The 26,647-nt window shown below is 43.3% G+C and overlaps 1 protein-coding gene across 1 annotated transcript in view; it reads right to left on the bottom strand.

Annotated features, from left to right (window-relative positions):
• Nucleotides 1–274: 274 nt before the first annotated feature.
• SNTB1 (syntrophin, beta 1 (dystrophin-associated protein A1, 59kDa, basic component 1)) overlaps nucleotides 275–26,647 on the bottom strand; it is a gene marked incomplete at its 5' end in the record, with an annotated part of 58,577 nt that continues 32,204 nt past the window's right edge. The window contains 4 exons of the mRNA XM_009321684.1: nucleotides 275–1,274; nucleotides 2,659–2,849; nucleotides 5,197–5,393; nucleotides 12,823–12,962. Coding sequence (XP_009319959.1) covers nucleotides 1,182–1,274; nucleotides 2,659–2,849; nucleotides 5,197–5,393; nucleotides 12,823–12,962 — 621 coding nt within the window. The remainder of the gene's footprint in view (nucleotides 1,275–2,658; nucleotides 2,850–5,196; nucleotides 5,394–12,822; nucleotides 12,963–26,647) is intronic.

The following is a 26,647-nucleotide window of genomic DNA, read 5'->3' as shown; positions in this document are numbered from 1 at the left end:
ATTCGAATGTTTTGAGTTAAAACAGAAAGCTGTGGTGCAAAACAGGAACTAGTAAGTTATGGGTATGGAGGTGAATGTCTTGCGTTTCACCAGCAAGGAATAAGTCTGGACTTGCCAAGTCACGCTCGTAGGAGTAGTTCCTTCCATACTAAGGCTCTTCTGGCAGTGCAGCTCGTGTTCCTGCCCCGGTGCATTTCCTCACTGTTGTGGAGCTGCTTGAATAACTTTTCTGATCTAATCTAGAAAACTCAAAAAAAAAAAAAAAAATCAAGTCTTCCTCCTTCCTCACATTTGTTCTTCTATCAAGACCACACAACCAGCCTCGGCAGAGCTGAGGGGGTGACACCGTTGGGGCAGGAGGACAGGAAGCTCAGTGTGGCTTTCTGTCGGAAAACCCCGCTGTGGAAATGTGCTGGCAGAAGCTTAGGTCGCGCTTCAGCATGGATTCAGGTAACTTGAGGATGCTCCTACCTACGCCCCACTGACAGCCGGCTCTCAATACGTTGCTATAGCTAGTCTTGCTTTGGGTCTGTCGCTAGGAACGTACACAAGATGTCTTTATCGTTTAATTTGAAAGTGCCCCTTGGCAGGGACCCTCCAGCTGTTCACTGACCACAGCTGTATTGCTTTAGAGCATCCTACTCAAAGGTGCATATTTGCACGCTCTGCTGGGTATTCAAGCAACAGGTTCTGACAGCGCTCCACACGAAAAATCTTCTGTAAGTGGTGCACAGGTTAGAACAGAAAAAATATTTTACTTTTGGGTGGTGGGATAGTCTTGTTTGGAGAACTTCTACTCAAACAACCTTGAGCTTGCATCACAACCAACACCCACTCTTGTCTGCTTAGCCCTTTACGTATTCCATATAAACAAATACATTGAAATAGGCACAATTTATGATTCTGAAACATTTACATGTATGGTACTACACGTTTTTACTGTCTCATATGGGATTTTTAAATCCCATTATTTACAATGAAATCCACCGTTTTACTTGTCCTGCCACCTCTTTAGCTGATCAAAATGAAACCTGGGCCTTGGAAGACTGCAGAAATGACCAAGGCCCAGTACTGAACCCCAAGCTGGTGTATGGTGCTAGCTGGTACGGGTTGCTGCTGTTGACTGTACTTCAGATTAGCATGGTCGCTCCGTCTTCTTTAAAGAAACAGATGTATCCCACTTATGCCACCAAGCCAAGTCTTGTAATCTTTGCTGACAGGAAGGAATGAATGATGAACACAATTGGTTTTGGACAGGAATGAAGGTCCAGTTGCTGCAAGTACAGAAAGAAATCAAGTTGAGAATGATTAGATTAGATTACAGCTCAAATAAGCAATCATTTACAGAGTACTTGATTAACTGCTGCCTGGTATTTTGAACAGGCTTCTATTAATAACAGCCCTTTATTACAACATACTGTCTTTCCTTTGCATACAGCTGCAAATATTTAGGTTACTAAAAGTAAGTAGTAAGCATCTTGAGAGCAGATGAGATCCTGGTGCCTCTGGGCTTGCATCCACCTGGGTAAGCAGCAGCAGCAGCAAACTGAGTCAGATGCTGCAAGCAGTTTTCCAAGAGGTTCAACCCCTCCATCTTTTCAGGCTCTGTTTTGGACCAGGGATGATGGTGGGACTGCTGTGTCCAGTACCCAGTGCATCTGCTGGTGGTCACAGCTGAAGCCAGGATACTGCACCTTCAGCTAATGCCGCATGGTTGCTCCCCTGTTCACACAGCCAGCAGCGAGACTGAACTGAGACTTTTTTTTTCCATAGTCACGGTTCAGATGATCTCACCACAGGCTGGCTAAGCATGACAGACTTGTCAGTGTGGACAGCAGGTTCAACAGTAGGTTCACATCAAAATAGACCAGATTTACCTTTCCACCAGTCACGTATCAACTTTATTGAGAGCTAGTAACAAATTCCCTTCTGAAAGCCTGACAATAAGCAGTTTGCAGAGTATGTGTTATCAAAGGTGATGTGAAGAATTAAGCACTCAACGTGCTCAGGAACTGCTGAAAAAATTTGGCAGGAAAGACCATGTTTACATGCATAATTTATAGTATCTAACAGCTTGTAGGAATAAGCACCTTATTTTTAGGCATTGTGACAGCTAACTTAGAGGCCTAAGCAGACAGTTGGCACTAAATCTGTAGTCTTCAATTTTTTTCAGCAGCTAGATGTTAAAAAATGTCTAAAACATAGCTTGTTGTCATAACATAAAGTCCCTATGTGTACACGGGAATTAATAATATCTCATGCTTAAGTTCTTCCACCCACAATCATTTAAAAATTTAAATGGATACATACAAAAATTCTAACATCTGGCTATGTAGAGATACAACTTGTTCTTAAATGTAAGAAATCTTTCATCCCTCTTTGCATGGTTTTACCATTTTATCTTTCTTTTTAGTTTATCTCCTTCTAAAGCCAGATCGTCATGCTGTACTAGAAAGCACAGTGTCTAAATACTGGTACTGGAACCTGGTACTGGCCAGCTGTTATTAGAACAGAATAGAACAGAATACAATATTTCAGTTCGAAGGGACCTATGACGACCATCTAGTCCAACTTCCATTAGCACTTCTCCACCCCCACAGCCTGAAGGACCACCAAAGAGATGGTAACGTGCATCCCTTTGCTAAACGCAGTACTTACAATTTCTCCATCCTTTCCTCCAAAGTCTAAATAAAGCATCCTTATCCCATCATCTGAGGACATTTTCAGTTTTTCGTAGGGATATTGTGCAATTGTCTTAGAGAAGGCACCATCTTGCGGTTCAGTTGTAAGAGAGAATCCATGTTCATAATGGATGGTCAAACGGCACTCCTGGCTTTTATATGTGCAAGCTGAAGAAGGAAACAAAATACAGTCTGTGACTTTCTTAAAAGCAACAAATTCCATTTGGCTGCAGATAACTGCATTTTACATTTGATTTCAACACTATCTTGTGGAAACTAACCTTTCCTAAAACTGGGCTAATCATGCTCTAATGGTAAACCTGCAGATTCAGAAAAACAACAGAAATCTTTCTGTTACGCAAGGTCCAAGCAAGGTTTGTTAGCGTCGTGGTTTAACCTCAGCCAGCAACTGAGCACCACACAGCCGCTCGCTCACTCTCCCCAGCCCCAGTGGGATGGGGGAGAGAACCAGAAGGGTAAAAGTGAGAAAACTTGTGGATTGAGATAAGAACAGTTTAATAATTGAAATAAAATAAAGTAAAATAGTAATAATAGTAATATAAGAATAATAAAAAAAGAATATACAAAGCAAGTGATGCACGATGCAATTGCTTACCACCTGCTGACTGATGCCCAGCCAGTCCCCGAGCAGCGGCCCCCCCGGCCAGCTTTCCCCAGTTTATGTACTGAGCATGACATCACATGGTATGGAATGTTTCTTTGGCCAGTTTGGGTCAGCTGTCCTGGCTGTGCCCCCTCCCAGCTTCTCGCTGGCAGGGCATGAGCAGCTGAAAAGTCCTTGACTAGTGTAAGCACTGCTTAGCAACAACTGAAACATCGGTGTGTTATCACATTATTCTCATACTAAATCCAAAGCACAGCACTGTACCGGCTACTAGGAAGGAAATTAACTCTATCCCAGCCAGAACCAGGACTGTTAGTTATGGTGTAAACACACAGACTAAAATTGCGCTCAGCAGTACTGATGTCAGTCCTTGCAGTTATTTGTTGCGTTCTTCACGTTGCAGCATACATCTACATGCTGACACAAAAACAATCTACTGAAGTTTAAGAAGTCTCAGGCTGGCATTTCCTCCTTCCAAACCTCGACAAAGTCACAGCTACTCTTCTTCTTACATCTGACAGACATAGCCAAAATCAATAAAAGTGGCATACAACACACAAGAAAATTAGAAGCCGTAAAGGGTTTCCCTGAAGTATTTTGACAAAGATGAAGACACACCTGAGTCCTCCTTAGTGTCGTGGTAATTGAAAAAGGGCCCAGATAATTGTATATAATAGCTACTGCAGCAGAAAGTCTGCATCTTCCCCTCAGCTCAGAAACATAGGCCATGATCCAAATTAAAAAATGAATAGTTTAGGTGTTCACATCTCAAATTCTCTTTTCCACCACTTCCCTGTGAACAATTCTGCCAAGAAGGGTCCTTGACACTGGGATAAAAGCACCGCGATAAAAGAAGGGGCTCCTCCTCCTGCTTTTGGAAAGGCATCCATGTCACTGGGCTGAGGAGATGGACAAGCCCTCGAGGTGCTTCCCACCGAACACTCTGGTTGGTTTCCACGTCAGAGGCCCTCGCAAAGCAGCCTGAGCTCCCCGCGAGGCACGGGGCCTGGCAGCCTACGGGCCTGCGTCCCTGTGCTCAGCAGCACGTGGCTGTACCTGATGGCTTCACGAAATTGCAGCTGCTCTTTGTCATGGAGCGGATTTGTGCTTTGACTCTTGCTCTCACATTTTTAGGCAACGAGCAGAGATAATATTCAACTTTTATAGCCCTGTCAACTGGAGAGCTAGTGGGGGAAGGACTCCCAAATCTTGGGGGCACTCAAGAGAAAAGCACAGCCTCAAAGACCCAGAGCCACCCCAGCCTAGCAGCTACCTGGCTGAACAGGGCATCACTCCACAGCATCTGCAGCTGATTACTTTTATTCCAGTCGATTTTGTATGTACAGAAGTGCTCAGAAGCGACACCCTGATGTTCAGGGAGGGAAATGACTAGCCGTCAAAATGTGGCTATTGGACTGGTTTGTATTTTTTTATTATTCTCAAGTGTGCAGAGCTGGGTGAATAAATGACCAATTCACGCTTGTGAATGTGCTGGTACTCCTCTGCCTCCTCCCTCTGCAGGAGAAACTCCTGCCAGGCTCTCAGGAGTCTCCTGAATCTCAGAAAAATGTTCTTTTCTGTGGGCTTCTGGACAAACCTCTGATGATCACTCCTCTGTGACACGCAGCCCTATATGGCTGACTACAGACTTGTGTCTGAAACAACATGCCAAAACCAAGACCAAAAGTCAGAATTATAGTGACTGTGTCACTGACCGCAGGTACCACACCAGCTGGGACTGGCTCAGAAACCACGGAGACAATATTTTAAACACATAGAACCCTAAATATGCACTTTTTTTTTAATGAATCACCTCTAGCAGAAGGAGCTTGAACTACCCACGAGTGTCAGGAGGAGGTGTGGAGACGCGGTGCCGCAGGTGTAACTCACATGTGGTGATTTCCGTGATGAGCTCCGCAGAATTGTGGCAGCCCTGCACTACGCTCCTCGTCCACAGTGAGAGGTCTCGGCTAGTCTCCGTCCTGAACACATGGGTTTCAATCCCTTGCCTTGTACCGGTACGGGTTGCGAAAGACAAATCCACCCCTAACTGCGGTGAGCCTTTTCCTGGGCCAGAATGGACCAACCTGCAATTGGATTTGAAAACACATCAGGGAATTATAACGCTGACACAGCGCACTGCACCAAAATCCCCACCTGAGCACAGCTCTGCTCTGTACGTTCCTAAATGCACGTGGGTGGGAGCACGAGAACTCACATCTCCTCTGTATTTGAGCCTAAAGTGACTCCTAGTGACATGCAGAAGAGTGAAGGTCCAAAGCAGTGAGTACTGAAGCAGTGGGACATGCAGGTGATAATGGGGATGTCCCAGGGGGCCCTAAATTGCTAACGAATTGTAGAAAACACCCCTTTGGATGAGGAACCACCAACTGGTCTGTGGTGCACAGATACAAGTGCTCGCTCAGATGAGGCATCTGAATCTGGCTTTCACTGTCAGGCTGCAGTTGCCATAAAGCTTAAATATCCACAGACAAATTCAATGATAAATGCTGTCAGATAAAGTAAGAAGTTCTGTAAAATGTGCGGATGCCCAAGTACTGTCTTGTGCATACTTTTCCCATAAGGAACCTGCAAAACGCAAAATGCTGCAGCTATTTGTAATCTGAAATTCTCTCGCATTTTGCTGCTATTAACATTTTTTTGCCTGGCATCAACAGCTGATCTCCCATGACCAGGAGGGGTTTGTTCATCTGGGCAAACACTAATTGCAGGGAATATTTTTGAGAGAGAAAATCAACACCTCATAATATTTAATTCTTCTTTAAGACTGTCCTTTTGGGTTTTTTCCCTGCAGAAGTGTGGACAGTAAATACAGAATTCGCGCAGGGACATGACACCGATTTAGATGAAAATAATAATCCAGAAGAGTTCATCATTCTTTGAGGCTCAGGCATTAACCTTCCGAGGGAGTCACAAAATGAAACCACGGAAATTCTTCTGAAAAGCTTATTTCTGTCTTGTTTCCCTTTCCATAGGCAAACAATATACTTCATATGAGACTAAAAAGTAAGTATGTAGCATGGTAGTAGAATACTTCTGCTGAAGCATAAAACATTAGATTATACTAATCATCTACTGAATGCCAATTCACCCTCAAATTATTGTTTTGCATCTGGAAGAATAGTTGCCTGTTAGCTGACACTGTAGAAGTGTGCCATCAAACAGAGATGTTTTAATAGGAAAAAAAAGCAGAAAGGAAAGAAAAAGCACAACTTTAGCTTTTCAGTTATTGAAACACTAACCATAGGGCATTTAAAATTTTCCCCAATTCCCTGGCAGTCTGTGCTGATATTTGGGATGCGCATTGTGCTGATCAGAGGTGTCCCTCTTTCATACCCCACTAGAAGGTTTGCAAGATTTGTTCATGCTCAGGTTCGTGGTAACTTCCTTTGGATTTTGAGCATCCGCCTTGATTTCATGGTCCCAGGAGGTCCCAGGAGGCAAGGGGCAGAGTATCCGGGACAGAGCTGCCCTGCCCTGTGTCTGGGCAGGAAAGCCTCTTCCAGAGAGGCACCACCACCCTCTCCAAATGCTTTTTTTGCTTCCAGAAGGGCTGTGTTAACGCCCTGCTCAGGTTTGATACTCGGAGCCTTTTGTATCAGAACTAGTGTGGCCAGCAGGAGTAGGGAAGTGATTGTCCCTCTGTACTCGGCACTGGTGAGGCCGCACCTCGAATACTGTGTTCAGTTTTGGGCCCCTCACTACAAGAAGGATGTTGAGATGTTGGAACGTGTCCAGAGAAGGGCAACGAGGCTGGTGAAGGGTCTAGAGCACAAGTCTTATGAGGAGCGGCTGAGGGAACTGGGGTTGTTTAGCCTGGAGAAAAGGAGGCTGAGGGGAGACCTCATCGCTCTCTACAACTACCTGAAAGGAGGTTGTAGCGAGGTGGGTGTTGGTCTCTTCTCCCAAGTAACTGGCGAAAGGACGAGAGGAAATGGCCTCAAGTTGCGCCAGGGGAGGTTTAGATTGGACGTGAGGAAAAATTTCTTTACTGAAAGAGTGGTTAAACATTGGAAGAGGCTGCCCAGGGAAGTGGTTGAGTCACCATCCCTGGAGGTATTTAAAAGACGTGTAGAAGTGGTGCTTAGGGACATGGTTTAGTGGTGGACTTGGCAGTGTTAGGTTAACGGTTGGACTTGATGGTCTTAAAGGTCTTTTCCAACCTAAATGATTTTATAATTCTGTGATTCTAACTGCACCTCAGGCAGATTTTGCAGTCGAGGAGTCAATGGCAAACAAACAGCCCAAAAACTTTTATTCACTTTGATTTGACATGAGGAGGTGCAAACTCTGAGGAGAAGCTGCATCTTGATAATTGAGGCAGGAGATCGGGAACTGAAGTCTCCAGTGACTTCTGCTGCTGCCTGGCCCCGTCCAGTCACTGAGGCGCAGGCAGGGCTGCTGCTCTCACGCTGCCTTCTGCTACCGGGGGGGCGGGGACGGACAACTGCGGGAAAGCAGTCTGGAAAATAACATCAACTTTGTCGTTAAAAATAAAACTATCCCAGTTTCTCCCTGGGTCACCCCTTCTCTTTTATACAGTGCTCATCAGCTGTGCTAAAAATTGTTTTCTAATACTTGTGATACTGGATATGTGACAGACAGATGGTTCCAATGTTTTATTTTCTTTCAAATCCCCCCCCCCCCCCGCTCCCCTCCGTCTTCATGCTTTATCCATAGCACTGGCATTGTAGGTTTTTCAGCATATGGATAGAATGAAGATGCGCTTTACAAATTAAAGTATGTGGACACATCCAACATGAACATGGTTTCTTGCCTGCCTTCTCATTTGCATTATCCCCTCATTATTAAAAATTCAGTCTCACTATTTAAAAATCCATTTCTATCATACAACTCCAGATTGTGCTTTGGCAAATCATGCAGTTAAACATGAACTAGACAAATATGCAGGGGAACATTTGATAGTATTTATCTATCAGCTGTCAGTACTGATGTATTTGGGTACAGGTCAAAGGATTCCCACGCTTTCATAAAGTTTCATTCACGTGAGCTGTCTCATTTATATAAAAGATATTTTATCCTAAAGACCACAAAAATACCTTAAAAGGCAAAAAATAGTCTTAGAAACTTCACAGAAGACTTCCCCTTGCCCCACCTCCCGTCACTCGACCACAGCGGAGGTTGTGTGCGTGGTACATGCTGCACCCCAGAGCTGAAAAGGCACCTCAGGTCCAGCTTTGGTAATATTCAACCGCAGTCCCTGAAGGTTACGGGGCTCCATGGAGGTTTCTGAGATGTCTGTGAGCGCGCAGGAACCCGAACATGCTTCCCTGGAGCAGCCAGAGCCGCAAGAGGGCAGGAGAAGGTTGGTCACGATGAATTCTGTTTGCACAGCGCGTAGATAGCAGGCAGTGGCTGTAAAATGCAACTCTCGGCATGCCCCAGGGAGCCAGGGAGACGCTTCTAATCTTCTCTAATTTCTCCCTTGTCTCTCTCTGTTTTGGGGACCTTTTGAGCATTATTCTTTGCAAATGTGTGATAGCAAGATGACTACGGGCCAATGTGAAGTGCTGGTGCTGGGTGAGACTCGCTGGGACCTGCTTCTCATTCTAATGCTATGAAAAGAGTTTCAACCATTTACTGCAACAGCAAAATCTAATGGCCTCTTCAAAAAGGACAGCGAAACCAGCACTGACATTCAAAGCCAGTGTTCAGCTGCTCATTTCAGATTTATCTCAGAAGAGGCCGTAATACAAGTGCATCAACAGTCATGCAGCTCTGCCCAGTAGAAAGCCACTATCATCTGACCTTTCTTATCTTGAAGCCGCTCCTTACCCCTGACTTAGCATTTGAAACCTGCTCTGGAATGGCTGTACTCTTTGGAAACCTAGGCACAGGCCCTCATTCATCCGAGCTCTGCATGGAGGGAGCCACAACCACCCTCACTGTCCTGGGAAGATGAGCGGACAACTTGCACCGCTTGCACGCCACTTCATACACCTTCCCTGGGGTGCTCAGGGACCCCAGTGCTCCCTGCCTGCCCCCATCTCTGCTTGCACAGCTGACTAATTGGTGCCCAAACTCCTTTCCCAACTTTCCATGGCATTAACTATCAAACTGCTTTAATACTTTCTGGTTACAGATCTCAGCTTGACACAAAAGCTACTTACCTGATCTTTAATCAGAGTCCAACATGGGCTGCTTTCTTTTTTTTTTTTTCATTTCATATCTGGCTACGATAGATAACGCAATTTGATTGCAAACATTTAAGATGTAATTACTTAAGCCCCATTCCCATGCTAGAGGGAGGCACTGTTATTCAGGCATAAGGAAACACTGAAACAGAGATTATGACACAAAGGTCCTTGGAGTCAGGGCTATGAGCCAGCTGCTGTGCCTCCCGGTGCAGAGATTTAAAGGAACACCTTGAATCTCCTCATGGCAGTTTTATTTGAGCTATCACTTATTTTCTGCACAGAGCTGGGAAAGACTGACTGGAAAATATTTTTAGGTCTTAATAACATCCATAGGTTGAAGGCAAACTTATTAACAAACAGAAAGGGCATGTTGAAATTCTGCTGTTAAAATACTGGAGGAAGATTGTAATCCTTCTACCACTTTCCAATTTTCTCTGCTCATTTTGTCTTGGGTAGATTAAGCATGACTCTGTACTGTATCTGGCAGTGAAGTTTTCCAGTTTCAGCAGCTTTTCAAATATGCATTAGCTAAGCAAAATTTTTTCCTAAGGACTTATAAAAATCCGAAAGATGGGAGCAGCCAAGATTACAACATGTGGTCTGCAAACTTTCCAGGTGAAAAGTTCTAAATTGCACTGATCAATGCACAGAGGGGATTAAACAACCCATCACGAGGAGGGTAATCACTGACTGAGCATGAACACAGCAGTCAACACCAACAGCAAACCCTGTGTATTTTTTTGGTATAACTGTACTCAGTGTGACAGATCATAAAAGCAGAATCCTGCAGGGTTTTAATCAAAATCATCCAAAACAGTAGGGGTAATGATTTAGGGAATCTGTCAATTTATGTAATCTGCTCACCTTGGGGATTCATGTATTTATATGTATTTATCAGATTGCGACTCCATTCTGAATGTCAAGTTTGGTATATCTTCTGTCTTTTTACCTGAGTGTTAAATTCACAGCGATACTAGTAATAAATCACAGAGATGGGGCTGGAATGGTTCTTAGGAGGTCACCCGGTGCATCTCCCTTCCCAGAGCAGGGCTAACTGTGCCGACACACTCCTGAGGGTTACAGTGTCACCTGTCCTTCAAAGTCCCCAGTGATGAGGATAGTACACCTTTCCTAGAGAACCTAATCCAGTACCTCATCTGCACACCAAGTTTTTCCCAGGACCTTCCCTGACTCCCCCCTGCCACAAATGCAGCCAACTATGTCCTGTTGTATCCAGCAGGGACCTGGAGAACATGCTCTCCTGTCCTCCTTGTGTCTCATCTTCATACTTGAAAGCTATTGACATGTTTTCCGTGGACTTCTCTAGACTTAACAACTAAGGTTTCTTAAGTATTCCCCTACTGATAGTGTTTTCTACATTTGCATTGCTTTCTTCTAGACCTTCCACAGTTAACTGGCATCTTTTTGGAAGTGCAATGCCTCACATGAAGATGGTGTATCATGCTCTGTAGTTAGGTTAGATTACTACGTCTGCCCAACATGCACCACTTCTGCTATAACCCAAGATGATTGTCTTTGTTTTCTCAACAACATAACACTGTCAATTTAAGCAATTTCGCCACGCTGCCACAATGCTTCCTGGCAGAGTAACTACTTTGTCAGTTGATCTCCACCCCAAACCAGCACAGCTGATTATTCCCCAGCACTGAACTTTGTACTTGTCCTTTCTGAACCACATCCCGTCTTTCTTACAGACCATTCTCCCAGTCTGTAAAGACCCTTCAGCAGCCTGACACCTGTGGTCAAGCAACCTCTCATTCCCCTCCAGCCTGAAGGCCGATGCTCCTCCACTCACACGGGAATCCCATCGGACAAGGAGATGACTATCCTCACCAAAGGCAAGCCTGTCTGCTATCAAATCTGAACTCCTGAGAAAAAGTAATTAACAGGCCCTCCAAGATGAGGACTTAGATTGTTTGATCCGGTAAATCAGTGGTTGCTGCCAATGGGGGCTGGCGATGCCCACCAAAGGGCTGTCTTTCCATGTGATGACATGGGCAGGAAGGGACAGGGTGTGCTGCAGGATCTCCAGGCACTGTAAGGCGGAGGACTTTGGTCCATGTACTAATGACATAAATGAGACCCTGAAGCACTGGGGAGGAGACGCATCACCTTCTGCTGGGGTGCTCTTGCTTCACAAACTCTAAGGCCTTAGTGACACACCTGGACGCAGCCTCCGGCTCCAACACCTTACCCAGTTTTTATCAGGAATTGCCACCTGGAATTGTCAACATTCACCGCCATGACGTGCGGCAGGCTGCAAGCTGCAAAGCAGGGGGCTCTTGCCTCATGTTACGATAACAAAGGGTGAGTCAGAAGCCAGCTTCCCAGGAAGTCTGAAAGCTCCATCATGGGTAGGTAGACTGGGACAAAACAACCATCAGCGTAATTCACCGAGTTCAATTTTTTTTTTTTAATATAATGATTTAGCAGCAAAGCCTCAGTTCATTTGGGGAGAGAACTAAGAGACCAAGAACAAAAATTAACTAATGAGGGTGCAGTAAGAGACACACTGCTTTCAGCCACGTGCTACCAGCCCTTCTGAATGCTCATTGAAAATGGTATAATAGAGGCCTGTAGCAAGGCCAAAACAATGGAAGAGCAGCTCTTTCTCAAGCCCTTTGACCATACTGGCAGAGAAATGTGATTAAGATTCACATCAAGAAGAACAGACAGTTTCTACTGCATAAAGACAACCATGGGAAAGGTCTGTCTGAATTAGTGTTGATGGATACCTTTGAAATAATGCAGATTTCCAACCTAGATTCAAGAATGTGTCTTCCAAGCTCACCATTTTAAGCTAAAAAAGCCAGGAATTCATTTGTTAGAGCAGGAACACAACCCGTGCTGAAATTAAGTGTCTCCATCACATGTGCGAACCCCCAAAAGCCCCAAACTGGTGGCGCAGAACTGCCACAGCAGCATGTCCAACTCCGGGCAGCAATTTCACGTTTTTCAGTCTGGAGGAGTGGCTGGAAATCTGAGTGCTTCTGCCAGGCCCTCAGGTCTGTACACTGAGATAGAAATCTCAGGAGATCGAGCTCTTGGCTTTTTCAGCACTCCTACCTCTGGATCTAGGCCAAACGGCCGCATCCATAATCCTTCTGGTGTGCTTCTGGCCATCAGCCTCCGCCAGAACTTGAAACAGAGAAGTGACGAGTTAAACTGAGCACATTGGCCCATTGAAGAAGAATCTGTTTCCCAAACCACGACATTTCAAGTGTGATCTACAGCCAGGCACCAGCTATACCTGTCCTCTGCTGACTCAGCCATTCCCACCGCTCTTGAAGTGGTTGTAATAAAAAAGCACAAGTACCTGGTGGCTAGCAGGGGGTAGGTATGCAGAGGGCTGAACCAAGCTTCCTTCATCCGCGGCATGCTCTCATATATTAAGAGGTCTTTCTCCGTCAAGACCACTAACACTGGCTTCCAGTGCTTCTCATTGTCTCCTGGCACCTGAAAAAGAGCAAAGTCTCAGTGAAACAACAAGAGACAAAGCTACCATCGTGGAAAGCCTGACAATATGAACATGCTGAGTCCTGGGTGAGATAATGAACAAGAGAGAATTTTACTTCTTTGGCTTTTTGACATCTCCCACCTGAATTTATAACCAGCTGCAGCAGAAATGGAGTAAAGTGCAATGACATCTGCTGCTCTCAGATGCCATTTCCAGCCCTTTTTGCAGCCTTCCCTTACTGCAGGCTTCTCCATAAATACAGTAGTGGAAGAACACTGAGACAGAGCTGGCTGTTATTTAGCTGTGGTATGCATGAAAGGACCTTAAATGTATATTTATAATGTGCACCATTCATATGTAGCTGGCAAATTAACCTGAGTGCTGGCCACTGTTGCTGCTGTTTCTATTTTCATGACTGAAAAAAGCTGCAGCATCATCACTATTAAAGAAGAGTGTCAGGTAGTAAAAAATAGTGGTTTGGGAGCAGATGCTTTTTTCCTCAGCAGTTCACATTTTCATTGCTCCTCCTTCCTTGATACCCTTCTTCCTTCCCAACAGTTTTACAAGTGCCAATCTGTAAAGAGATCCAACCTAAACATGGGCTTGACTCAGTGATGGATCTGCATCTGTATTTCAAACCCATCTGTAGAAGATGTCTAAAAACTTGGGCATCAGAGCCCTTTACTGGCTGCAGAATGTGGAATTATATTTTGCAGGCTAGGCATGTGGTCATCCACATGGCTACACAATTACCATTATGGGGATCAAGTATGGATCCTGATTTTTACTTATTCTACACTGGCAGCATGGAAGTGTCTTAAAATATATGGGAATATGAAAGGGTCTTAGTTTCAAGTCAGAATGAAGCTCTTGGCTTTCACAAACAAATTCATCATTTTCCTTTTGGTGCACATAAAGAAAAAGAAAGAGAAACCACGTTACATAGTACACTCACAGCCATGCTTTCAAACCCACACTTCTTGGCGGGGTACTAAAGGGAATTAAACAAATTCTGAGATTCACTAGACAATCAGGTTGTCTATGTGACTCCTCCATTAAAACCTTCTCCAGGAAAGAGAAGCAGTTGTCTACGGTGTTCTGTGGTTGATGCCAGACTACTTGCCATGGGCGTGTGTCACTGGGCACATCACTGGGTGGAGAAACATATAAAAGGGATCAATCAAAGGTTGGCCAGGCTGAGAGTGGCACAGCCAGGAATGGTGATTCAGATCCTTAAGCACGATGTGCCTTAAGTGATGGATTCAGATTGAGAACTGCATTTGAAACACTTGTATTTTATATGAAGAAAGGGTCCCACAAATTTCTGAACTTTTAAGGACTTTCAAGACAGTTGTAAGATAGCTTCGCACCACAACACCAATGCCCAAAGCAGATCTTAAACCAAAGATTTTTGGCTTACATCGTTTTTAAGAGGTATTCTTCCTTCTGAATTAACCTTTTCCAATAATTATATTCCTGTTTACAGCATTACTTGCTCATTGGTTGTTCATGTCTCTGCGTTAATCAACTTAAACTCATAAAAGGTTCATCCTCTTAATTTCTTCAGAAGTGTCAATACTTTTTACAATTTTCTTGTGGTGACAGTTTCTTGAAATGCAACCTTTCATTTTCAAATAGGGCTGAATAAAGAAGCCGCATAATTAACACACCTATTAATACACTCCAGAAAGAATGCAAAATCCAGAGTTCTCGCAGCCTATGTACCATGGAAATATTCACATGAGCAAAAAGCATCCTCACCTTCTTAATACCACAGTTATTAACTACAGCTAACACCCCAGTTCCTAGCATGGGAATATAGAAATAAATGTTACAGTTAACGTCAACATTTAATTTTTGAGCACCTGCCTGTGTTCTTTAATTCAAATATTTTAGTACATACTTTCCAGAAAAGAAAAAGGAAGATAAATATGAAGTCGATCATAGGATGAAGCAGCAGGATGTTCAGATCCATAATCTGGAGGAGTAAGCAGGCAGCGTACTGGGCTGTTACTTCTTATTTTTCTATTCTGTGACCACAAGCAATCCAAAGAGTACGGGAAGCTGCTCACAGCTTTTCTGCAGAACCATCCTGCCTCTGTAGCATTTTCAATCACAAGTTTTGTTATTAGGTGGCTGGTCAGTCAACAGAGACTCCAGAAACTTTGGGAAACACTGTTCCCTGTAAAACAACCACAATAAAGGGAATAAAATTCATTTTGCCAGCTGGTCCCACAACTATTTGCTGGACAGCTGTAAACATCAGGAGCCAGAATTTCCAGCACGGGTCCTGCGGTTACCACCTGCACAGCCAAGCCCACAGCTTTGCCACAGTCCTTCCCAATAGCAGGGTGACTATGGGGAAGACGTGGCTCGGTCATAAGGTATTGAAGACCTTTTCTCAAGTATAAGTGACCTTCTACTACGTCTCCTTGTAGGTTGTATGCCCTGTTTGTAGGGTGTATACTGGGAAAGAGAGAGAGGAGAACAATGTTTGCCTGTGTCCTGCTAGGAAGCCCTCCCCAGTACGACAGGCCATGCAATACACACACACTTTTAATCACATTTTTTAAACCTTGCTGGGACCATAGCTGTCTCACCACTAAGGAATGCTGCTGTAAGCAATACTGCTGCTATTTCAGACCTGAAGAAGGATTGTGTGCCTGAAAGCCTGTCTGTTTTTTTCCAACTGTAACAGCTGATCTAATAAAAGAGATTGCCTTTCCTTAAAAACCTTGAATTGCATTACTGTTCCCTGATTTTGCTGGGGTCTGGATTAGGCTTTAACAGATGATGCTGTGCTGTTGACAGGCATTTGGCACTTCTGGAAAGTGTCAAAGAGAACACGCTGTCCCATAAATGGTAATAGCAAATTTTACAAAGGAAGAAGAGAGGCTGCAAATATACCATTAGCCTACAGGGCACATTCAGAACAAATCAGCATGGGAAATTAATCCAGATCAAGCAAGTGTCATACCAAGCATCAGTATAATAGCAAATTACAAAACAAAAGCAAAAACCATGCTGCTTACGGGCACCCAAGTGAAGGGTTTGTTCAAATTTTAAAGGTTTTAAAATCTGACATATCATAAAGATAACATGAAATACTTCTGTAAGAGTAAATTTAAGTATCATTTGAGATACATTTTAGAGGTATCATTTTAGATGACTGTTAGGGCCAGCTTCTTAGCCAGAATTTTGCAGAATTCTGGGACTCGCGCTACAGTTTCTTCATTCCGGTTCCCACTTGTACACATTGTTGTGGTTTAATGCCAGCCAGCAACTGAGCACCACACAGCCACTTGCTCACTCTCCTCCCCCCCTTCCCCCCCGCAGTGGGATGAGGATCGCCATTCTAATCCCAAAACTTATAAAGGCTCACCAGATCTAGCTTTCAGTAATAACATACTTAATTGCATTATTGTCATGGTTTAACCCCAGCCGGCAAGTAAGCCCCACACAGCCGCTCACTCACTCCCCCTGTGGTGGGACGGGGGAGAGAATCAGAAGAGTAGAAGTCAGAAAACTTGTGGGTTGAGATAAGAACAGTCTAATAATTGAAATAAAATAAAATAGTAATAATAATAACAACAATAGTAATAAAAGAATATACAAAGCAAGTGATACACGATGCAATTGCTCACCACCTGCCGACCGATGCCCAGCCAGTCCCTGAGCAGCCACCCCCCCGGCCAGCTTTCCCCAGTTGATGTACTGAGCATGACGTCACATGGTATGGAATGTCCCTTTGGCCAGTTTGGGTCAGCTGTCCTGGCTGTGCCCCCTCCCAGCTCCTTGTGCCCCTCCAGCCTTCTCAGTCGGTAGAGCATGGGAAGCTGGAAAGTCCTTGACTAGTGTAAGCACAGAATTCAAAGTACGTTGATCTGTGTTGCAGACAAATAAAATCACCATCCACTCTAAAAAACTTTTCAAACTCAACCCTTTATCAAAGTCAAAAATGTCAGATCAAATCTAGATGAACTAGAGAAAAGAAAAATCAGTACTCCTCAAAGCTCCCACCACAATAAAATGAATCAGCAAATTTTTTGCTGGTCTTGGCACTGTTCAGGTAACTCTAAGCAACAGGTACCAGTGCCCCTTCTCCAGGCTCTGCTCATCTCAGCTGAGGTCACTGCTCATATTCCCAGGTGAAATTCCACTTCAAGTCAATGAAGCTGTAAATGCTTATAGCAGAAGCAAACTTGTGGGTTTTTTTTTCTTTGCTAGACACACTGTGCCTCTAGATCAAAGTCTTCAAGTACAAACCTGAAAAGGGAGAACATATTCTAACAAAAAAAACCCAAGTGCGGTGAAGCATCCTTTTTGTTACTCGCAAACCTCTTTACTCCTCACATACTCACCCCGTGAAGTGCAAACCCCACTTTTCCCCATATGCACCTCTCTGGTTTACCTTTCCAAACTCAGAAAATATTTCATGTATGGCAGGGATGAAAGCTAATTTTTTTGTGTATGACAACATGATGGCTGGGCCTGGGATGACACCAAAGGAGACCTGCATTCACACCTTGCTCGGCCACAGGCTTCGTCTGCAAAGTCAGTCTAAATGCTCTGCATTTCCATATGGACATCGTGGTCTCTGCTGGGGTGGCAAGTGCTGCCGTAACACACACAGACATAAACGTGAAGGTGGACAAAAGTGCACAAGAACGGCAGCTGTATTTCAGCAGCTACGTGGAGACTTGTCCATCAGCCTTTGGCTGACACAAGAGCAAAAGTGCTTCAATGCAGAAAGCAGACAGCTCACACAAGCGTTAGGACACGCCAGACCCCACCGCACCGAGGATGCGCCTGAGCTCTGGCTGCTTCTGGATGCCTTTGCAGTGGTGGGGCAGCATCGCTCCAGGCTTTGCTTTAGGGCCAGATCTGGGGTCTGAAGGACTGACTCTGCAAATAACAACGTAGCAAGCTCAACACTACCTGTAGGACTGCTCCTGCTGGTTTTCTGGCAACTGCTCAGGTGCTTAAGGCCACTGCTTGCAATGTACCCTTAAAGAGTAACTCCTCTGATACATAGCAAACAATATTTCAAAGAGGAGCCAGCCTGTTTTTCCTGCAGGCGATGGGGACCCCTGGCCCCTTTAATGGGTATCACAGCTTCCAAATCTTTAATAGTTTTCACATATAATTAGTTGCTGTAAAGACAACGGGCATCTCAGTGGAGATAACTCCTTTTACAAATGGTTTGGCCCTTTGCTCTTTCATCTGCCAGGTCTCCTTTTCACAAGGTTTTTCTTTGAATTTCAGTTATTCATCTACTTCAGGCTGCCAGGAATGGATGAAAGAATACTTTTAATTTATGAGGCTCACAGATAATTAAATCAGAGGCCTCGGTCTACTCTGGAAAGCTGTTTTATATTTTCATTAACTCAAAAGGGACATTTCAATTACATTCCCTGTTTAGTAAACAAATTATATATTGCCATCAGACTCCACTGCAGCAAGTATCCAAAATGTGGCCTTTCAGAGAACTGCTGTGAAGGTAGCAACTTTACACTTACAGTAAGTGGCTTAACCCCCTTTTCCATCACCCCCTCCCAAATCCCAGAGCTACACTATCCCTTCATGCAGAGCACAGGAGGAGCAACCAAGAAAGGATTTTCTGTAAGCTCATTTGACGGGAGGCAATTTGCAATGCAGGAGTGGGTGTAAGTGACAGCCGTAGGCAGGGGATATCAACACCTCCCACGCCACACGCAGATAAGATGTGTTTTGCTGCTAAACTTTGTAGTTTTAAACAGGAAATAATGTGCACATTGTTTAAGGGGAAAAAAAAAGCTAATGAAAATATGTTTGGTTTTGTTCTTCTCTCTCTTTGACCTCAGTGATGGCTCAAAGGTGGCTTGTGCCTTTATCAGATCTGGACTGCAGTCAGTGCACACACAAAAATCCCCCAAAGGGCACAATATTGCCTCCCGTGAGCAGTGAGCTGTGAGCAAGCGATGCACATGCTTGGTCATGGTGCCACTGCTGTGTGAGCAGCCAGAGCCACGCAGGTCAGGTGGGAACCACAACAGGGACCACACTGATCCACCTCTCGTGCTATCCTGAGCGGAGCTGGCAGCTACAGTTACAGGCACTGCTGAGTATGGACAGGACACCCATTCTCAAGACAGGTCTGTTCAAGGCTGAACTCCTCCTAAAAATCCTTTAAAATGACAAGACGCAAGCCAACTTTTGTCAAAAGTAACACAGTCAACCATATCAGCACGGCAGTATGTTCAAGCCAATGTCCTGACTCTCTGGACTAACAGGATTTTCAAACAGCTCTGGCTCATATCCAAATACCTCTAAACGTCAAGAGAAGCACCTCGGTCCTCTGTACTCACCCACGCAAGAATGGCAGGTGATCTGAGACCTTTCCTACAGTCAATCAAGAATGCCTGATCCCAGTTTTGTAGTGGAGGTTTGCTCCAGAGCTCGGTGAAGTCAACCGTAGTTTTTCTGATGACTCTTTAGGTTTTGGACTAGGCCCTTGGGAAACAAGCCTGGAGGGCTGCATGTCTCCCACACTACAGAGAAGATGGAGCCAAATTCTTCTCAGAGAAGAAGTGAGAGGATGGGATTCAATACCCACAAGTGGAAACAAGGGAAATTCTGATTTGATACTCAGAGAAACTTTTTCAGTATGTCATGGCGGTCGAACACTGAACAGACTGTGAAATGTCCACTTGTCGAGATACTCACAACATGACTGGACAAGGCTCTAAGCAAGCTGGTCTAGTTGGCTCTGCTTAGACCAGGGGGGTTGAACCACAAGAACCCCCTTCCAACCTATATTATTCCGTGAGTCTATGACACACTGGAAAAAATGAAAGAAGTCGTCCAGATTTGGATCAGAAAGTCATTTAGGTTGCCCCTGTGTTAAAGTTGGTTGTATAATTATTCCATACACATGCAGTTTTTCATGCATATGTGTTGCATGAACGTTGCATCAATATGAATGCAGTAGTCATATAAAATGGTTATTGCAGCTTAAGGGTTTGCAGGATGATTTGTAGTTACCTTGTACCTTAAATCATTTAGAGCTGTACAAAATGTGCATCCTTGATCCTTCTGACTTAGTAGAGTTTAACACTCTGGATTTCCTTTGCAGTAGATTCCTTGCAAAAGATAAGGTATGTAAGGGAGTGGAAAACCCAGCATCATATAAACTTCATTCACTGTACAACTTACCTTACGTAAAAATATATTCCACAACTGCATGAGAAAAGTTTAAAAACCTGATGTGTTCTCTTTCTTCTCCTGATCCATGGGCCCACAAAAACTGGTTAACTAAATACACAGAAATCCAACTCCAGGGGACTCAGAAAGGAAAAAAATAGTAATTAATCTATTTTAGAAACCTCTACCATGACCCAGGATCATTTTGCTATGTATGAAGTTGAGATTTGAAAGTCTGTAAGTAAGAGCTCTTTTGCAGTGAGACAGCAGACTCTAACTTTCTGATAGTGTCAGGAATCTTTCCAGGGAAGAGCAAACAGGCAGAGAGCAGAGGAGATGGTAAATGCCCCACACCATTTCTTAAAGACACCAATTGCTTTTCATCTTAGAGGAGGTGAAAGGAACTCTACTGTGTTTTAAGAAGTATTCTGATGCTTTCTGAGTAAACCACATTTTCTTCTATAGCAGCTTTTTCAGACCATGAGAGCACTGTCTGAAATTAAGTAGTGGTAATTTATGATAGCAAGGCTTTCCAAACAGCAAAGGTCCACTCCTGAAAATATATCGTGTTGAGCTAAACGATTTCTGTAGAAAAACCTGCACATTGTTATCTTTTTTTTTTTCCCCCTCCTTTTTATTGCTTCTCAGAAATTGCCAGGGGAGAGCAGGGAAGGGAAGAGGACATTTCATCACTCAAGGGCTGTGGCAAGGAAGACCTGCCCAACCTGTAAGGACAGAGACGAGGCGTGTCAGACACGGGGGAAGGTCGGAACAGCCCAACTGGCACTGGCAACTGAGGCTGATCAAGAGATAGCAGACAGGCCAGACACAGTTCAACTGACCTTCAAAGCCAGTTTGACTGGGAACAAACCTGTGCTGGAAGAGGTCACATTTTAAATATCGCTTATAAAAGAGGCACAGGCAAAGGAGGAAAAAAGGGAAGGAAAGTCCATTAACCTCGGGCTCTTCTAATCAGTTATACTGATTGAACAAATGAACGGAAAGCCTGAAGAGTGGAGGTGAGCACAAAGCTGCTCTATAAAAGCAAACACCTGTGCAGAAGTGGAGGCAATCACAACTACCTACCTCCATGACCCACCAGCACCTGAATTTCACCCAGCAATCTCCCTCTTCCAGCATGCTCATGCTACACGTTCAGGATAAAAGTGAAGATGCTATTAGCAGACACTTTTGCATCTCTTGTGTGTTCATGCATTTTGAATATGCATGGCTTATCTATGGGATGTCTGGGCTCTTCAGACTGCAAGTGAGGGTGGCTGTAAACTTGCTTTCTGAAACAGATCTCATGAATATATCACAGAAAGGTTGGTGATGGCAACTGCCTGAAGTTTAATAAATATTTAAATAAAAATCACAGAATTAAAATGTGGGATGAACTGTACTTCTAAGACACAGCTCAGTTCTGGGAGAAATGAGCAGCTGTGCTGTCTCCAAAATAAACACTGGACCTCAAAGCACAAAAATTCTAGTACTGAGGGAACTGAACTTCCCTTTAAAATGGAGCAGTCCCCTTTCTCCAGTAAGCCCAGCTTGCCCTAGGAAACACTAAGAAGGACCATGGCATGGTCCTGTATCTTCCTCTTCAGTCCGTGGAGCTATTTTGCACATCGGGGTCAGCCCCAGAAGAAAAGGGATCATACCTGTGAATGGCTTTGAGTTAGAGGCAAGAAAAGAGACGGGGAGCTTTGGAAGCTCTACCACATCTCCTGTGCAACTGCTCAAGAATGGATACTGTTACTCACTGGTGGGGAAAACCAGTTTCCCCCAGGTATGCTCCAGGATACCAAGAGGAACCAGTATTCTCTGCTATGCCCTGCAGGTTGCTATATGCCGGCGTTTTACTGTGAGCAGAGTTTTCTGTTCAAGCCAAGGTGAAGCATTTTATGAGGGAGTTCATCATCCTCAGTGGGGTATAATGGTAATTGTACAGGAGCAGAATCAATGTAAAGACACCATAGTTTCAACTCACTGTCTCTAAAGAGTCTATAATTTACAATTGAATCTGACTTCAGCTGATCAAGTGGTAGGATAAATGAGCAATAATACCCATTACCTCAAAAGATACACACATCTCATCTTTCAGTTCAGTAAAAGTGCATGTATTTCTAACCATCACTTCAAGAACACTTGTCAACAGTACCCAATCAAACATGAATGCTGGAGGTGGAGTTTTGATTTGAAAGCAGCTTGCAGTTTTAATGATGGCTCAAACATGTAAAATGCCATTTGAAATGATTATGGTGTCTGTTTGGTGAAGGACAGGTAATCATCAATGTCTACATTAAAACTATAGTGACTGAAATCTGTCCTAGATGTTCTGTGCCTTTGTCTATCACACTGTCTTTCCGAATATTCAGTCTCAGAAATGATGGCCCACCATGACGGGCACCTTTTCAAGACTGACAGATTTGACTACTTTACTCAAGGGTCATTATAAATCACAAGTGCTGGAAGAAAAAATAGTAGGGGAGCAATACAGAGAGAACAAGATGTTTCTTTGTCATTGTTATTATGTTGCCGCAAGGACAGTCCAGAATACTGTGTCATTTCAGTCTGTTGTGTCATTGATCAATATTCAGTAATACTGATGGACTGCAATGCAACTAATGACCTCAAGCAAATGAGTGAATTCACTACACGCCTGGCACGAAAATGTATTATCTTCAAACAACACTGATAAAATCTGTATGTTATGCTTCATCAGCTGGAATTTTGAAAATGCTGAGAAATATTTGGTAGTCTTATTGAAAAATCAAAAATTCGAGTAGAATCCTTAATAATTGGGCTTAATTGTGAAAAAATGCAGAGCAGCCACAGGTTTCTGAAAAGTTTGGTGAAAATTAGTCACAATTTTTAATCCAAACCTACTTATTTAGATGCCTAAGTAAAGACTTATCAACACAAACTTCCTGTATTTGTAATGTATTTATTTATTTATGTATTTATTTATTTACCTGCTTGTAATTTTCAGTGACATTCAATTATTTGAGACCATATCCTTTTTTTTAGATGGATAGAAACAGAAAGTCTGTATCTCCGCCAGCACAATGACAGACCTCCACAAGCTACCTAAGATACTCAAGCAATATACCTGCTTTCTTGCTGGGGAAAAAAAGGAACTTAAACATGTAATTTTAATTAGAATTTGTTTATCAAAAGTCAAAAGTTTCTGATGGGCAGAATGATTTTTTTTCCCCGAGAAACCCATCTGAGCTCCAAAAGATCTCTGCCCACCAAACAGGTTTCCAGTTTGCTACACACTGGCCACCAGTATGGAGAGCTGGGAGACCATCCGGTAGGTCTTCATGGTGGATCTCAGTATTGGTGGATCCCAGGGTGCCAGTAAAGGTAGGAAATGAACAGTTATTCCATTTAATAGCCAATTCACTTTCTTTACTCCTTAACCAGGACAAAGTTGAATTTTACAATCTTTGCCCTTTCAGAGAGCTCTGTTTGATTTGGGATTTGTTAGTTTTCTAAAGAATGGGTAAAGAAGACAAATAGGATCTAATCAAAAAGTGCCACCTGCCCCACTGAAAAGTGGAGAATATCCTTTTTCTGCCTTCCAAGAAGGCTTAAGCCAGTCACTGGTTCAGAAATGTGAATGCTTAGATTCATAGAAAGACGGTGGAAGGTGACTTGAAAGATCAACTCATTCAGCCTCTGCTCAGGAAAGGATTTGCTCCCAAGATTTGTCTAGCCTGTTCTGTAAAACCTTCCCTGATAGAAATCCCCAGCTACTCTATCATAGTCCTTGGCCAGCTTCACCATTAGGAAATTGTTGCCCATGCTGGAACACGTGCCACTGTGATCCCGGGGATACTGTGAGGGCAGGTATGATTATATGCTTGGAAGACTAACAGAAAACTCGAAACTTGGTTTTTTAGCTAAACGTCTTTTTAAGGTGGTCATTGCTCTAACCCTGCCAAAGTCATTTCAGGAAAGCGATGGTCACAGAGGAAATAGGTAAGTGGGAAGAATGCAGGAGAGAAAGTTCAGAGCTAGAGGATAGCCGCAGCTTGTCACTGGTCCTGTGATTTGCTGGATAGCTGTCACCACTACCTATCTGGTACATGAAGAAACGCACACACATCCCTAACGTTGCAAAAATAAATGACAAGGCAGCTTTAACAGCAAACCAGTATTACCTACTCTAGCCAGCCAAAGCTCCCCTGGGGATGTCAAGTGGGGCTTGAAAATCAGTCTGAGGTTTGCTTGGTATTTAAAATACATTTTTAATTCTTGCTGATCCATCAAGCCTTTTTGCTTTGCTGACATTCCATAGTTTCAAGCTTTTCTCTGTGGCTAGGAACCTACAATAAAAATAAGAGCTCAGCTTTCATAAAATCTCTTTATTTCAGAAGACGGTAGTAGAAGAAATATCCCTAAAGTAAAAGTATTCAAGCTATGAGGTTTGGACCTATGGTCAGGATGTGAGCTGCCACTTCTCAAGAGGCATCACTTTCCCAGACCTGATATTGCTTATATTACAAGATCTGACAAGATCACAGCCCAGGTGTTTATGGCAACAACTCTTTTAATTAATCTACTAGCTACGACAAAAATGTAGCAAATATTGAAGGGCATGTGTTAATAGAAACTATGAATATTCAACAGAGCCATACGAGGAAGACAAACAGAAAGAACCTTCTACTTGGCAGTTATCTATGCTGAGCTTTACATTAGCCACACAGGACAAACGGATTTAGTGCTGTGCCATGTTATTTCATCCAGATTACTAAAAGATTCACAATTAGGGCCACCAGTCTACAGACCCAAATCCTACAAATATCAGCAAATTACATGCTATAAGCTATGCAATTTTGAAAGCTAATGCTCTTTATCTGGTTCTAATTCTCAGTGTTTCATATTTTTTCAATAACCACAGCATTTAACTACTCATAAGACAATTCTACTGAGAACCGAACATTCCTCTAGGAGAAAAACTTTGGAGGAATAAAGTTAATTTCCAAATCTAGTATAAACAGATTGCATGCTGCAGGTTATCTCCCTGGGGCCAGGATGGGAAACTAAGGTTTCAGATTTAAGAATTATTCCTGAAATACACAATTTAATAAAACAAAGAACTTCCTGGTAATGGCATTAGACTTTTACATCTCTTAACAAACACACCACATATCCAAAGAGAAATGATTTTTGGCACGAGAGGTATACAATCTCATGAACCAACTGATCTCATCAATGGAAGACTCTTTCCTGCTGCAGGCTAATGAATCACCCCCGCCAGCAAGTGCCAGCCATTTACAGTAAGAACTGGCTGAGGGTAACTTGAACATCATAGAGCTGCTATTACTTCTGCAGCTACAAGAAAGTGAAAACCCCAAGAGGACTAACATGTATGAATATTATCAAAGTCACTACACCTAATTCTACCCTTGGTGTTAGCAATGTATTTGCACTGAAGTCACTGGGAAATGATACAAATTATTTCTTCCAGTTTTATTCCTACTATGAAGATAAATATTTGCCTTTTCATTGAGATCTCTTTTGTAGCTTCTACTGGCCTAGACATCTTACATATACTGGTATAAAAAAACTGAAGTAACTCAGTTGAGTAACACCAGTCTAAAACTGCAAAAAAGAAAGTTGGAAACCATGTACTTCATTAACATTGTCATATGCTAATATTCACATAACCCATTTTAGAAGTATAGCAAATAGGATTGGATTGGATATCATACCAGCAGTTTCATACCAAAATTTCTGGATTTTTAAATACCATGTCCTCATTGGCTTTTTTATTTCCTTAGCCATATGGAAAACAGTCAGGCACAATTAACTATTTGTCAGAAAACAATCTATTAATTAACACCATTCTGTGTGAATGAGCTGAAAACCATGTTCTTTGCTTGCCAAAAAGCTCCCATTTCTGCCTCATGTTTGTGCTCAGAACTAAACATAGCTACAGATACGCTGCTTGACATAACTGACCAAGGGAAAAAAGAACAAATGCTGCCGAGGTTTTTCAGAACCAGCAGCCAGCAAGATTTTCTAAAGATAGGTAGGGGGTCAGCAGGGCTTCACCTCTGCATCTCGTAAAATTCTTTACTGACAGATCTTTGATTAAACTGGGCAGAAATAGAATAAATCCCAATTAAGACATTCATATTTGTGGCAGGGCTTGAAAGAGGAAAGAAAGTTGGGGGGGAGGGGGGAGAAGAGAGTAAGTTACAGCGTTTTCTAGGCTTAACCTTAAAAATATAGGACTGACATCAATTATATTTATATCCATTCAATTCTACTGACGTCAATGGATTTACTCCTAAATTATGCCAGATGGAAATCAGGCTAGCTATTACCACATTTTCATGCATAAAACCAGCACCCCTTTAAAAGCACCGTTTACTCAAAAGTACATCCTCAGACAGCATGCATCCTCAGATAACCCAGCTAAAACCAGAGGAAGAGGCAACCAGTGATCGGGAATGGCAGGGGAGATCTGCAGAATGATAAAAGGGGA

Source organism: Pygoscelis adeliae, unplaced genomic scaffold, assembly GCF_000699105.1.
Source record: "Pygoscelis adeliae isolate BGI_AS28 unplaced genomic scaffold, ASM69910v1 Scaffold111, whole genome shotgun sequence".
Lineage (NCBI taxonomy): Eukaryota > Metazoa > Chordata > Aves > Sphenisciformes > Spheniscidae > Pygoscelis > Pygoscelis adeliae.
Note: the sequence above shows the minus strand (reverse complement) of the source record. Positions and strands in the feature narration are given on the sequence as shown.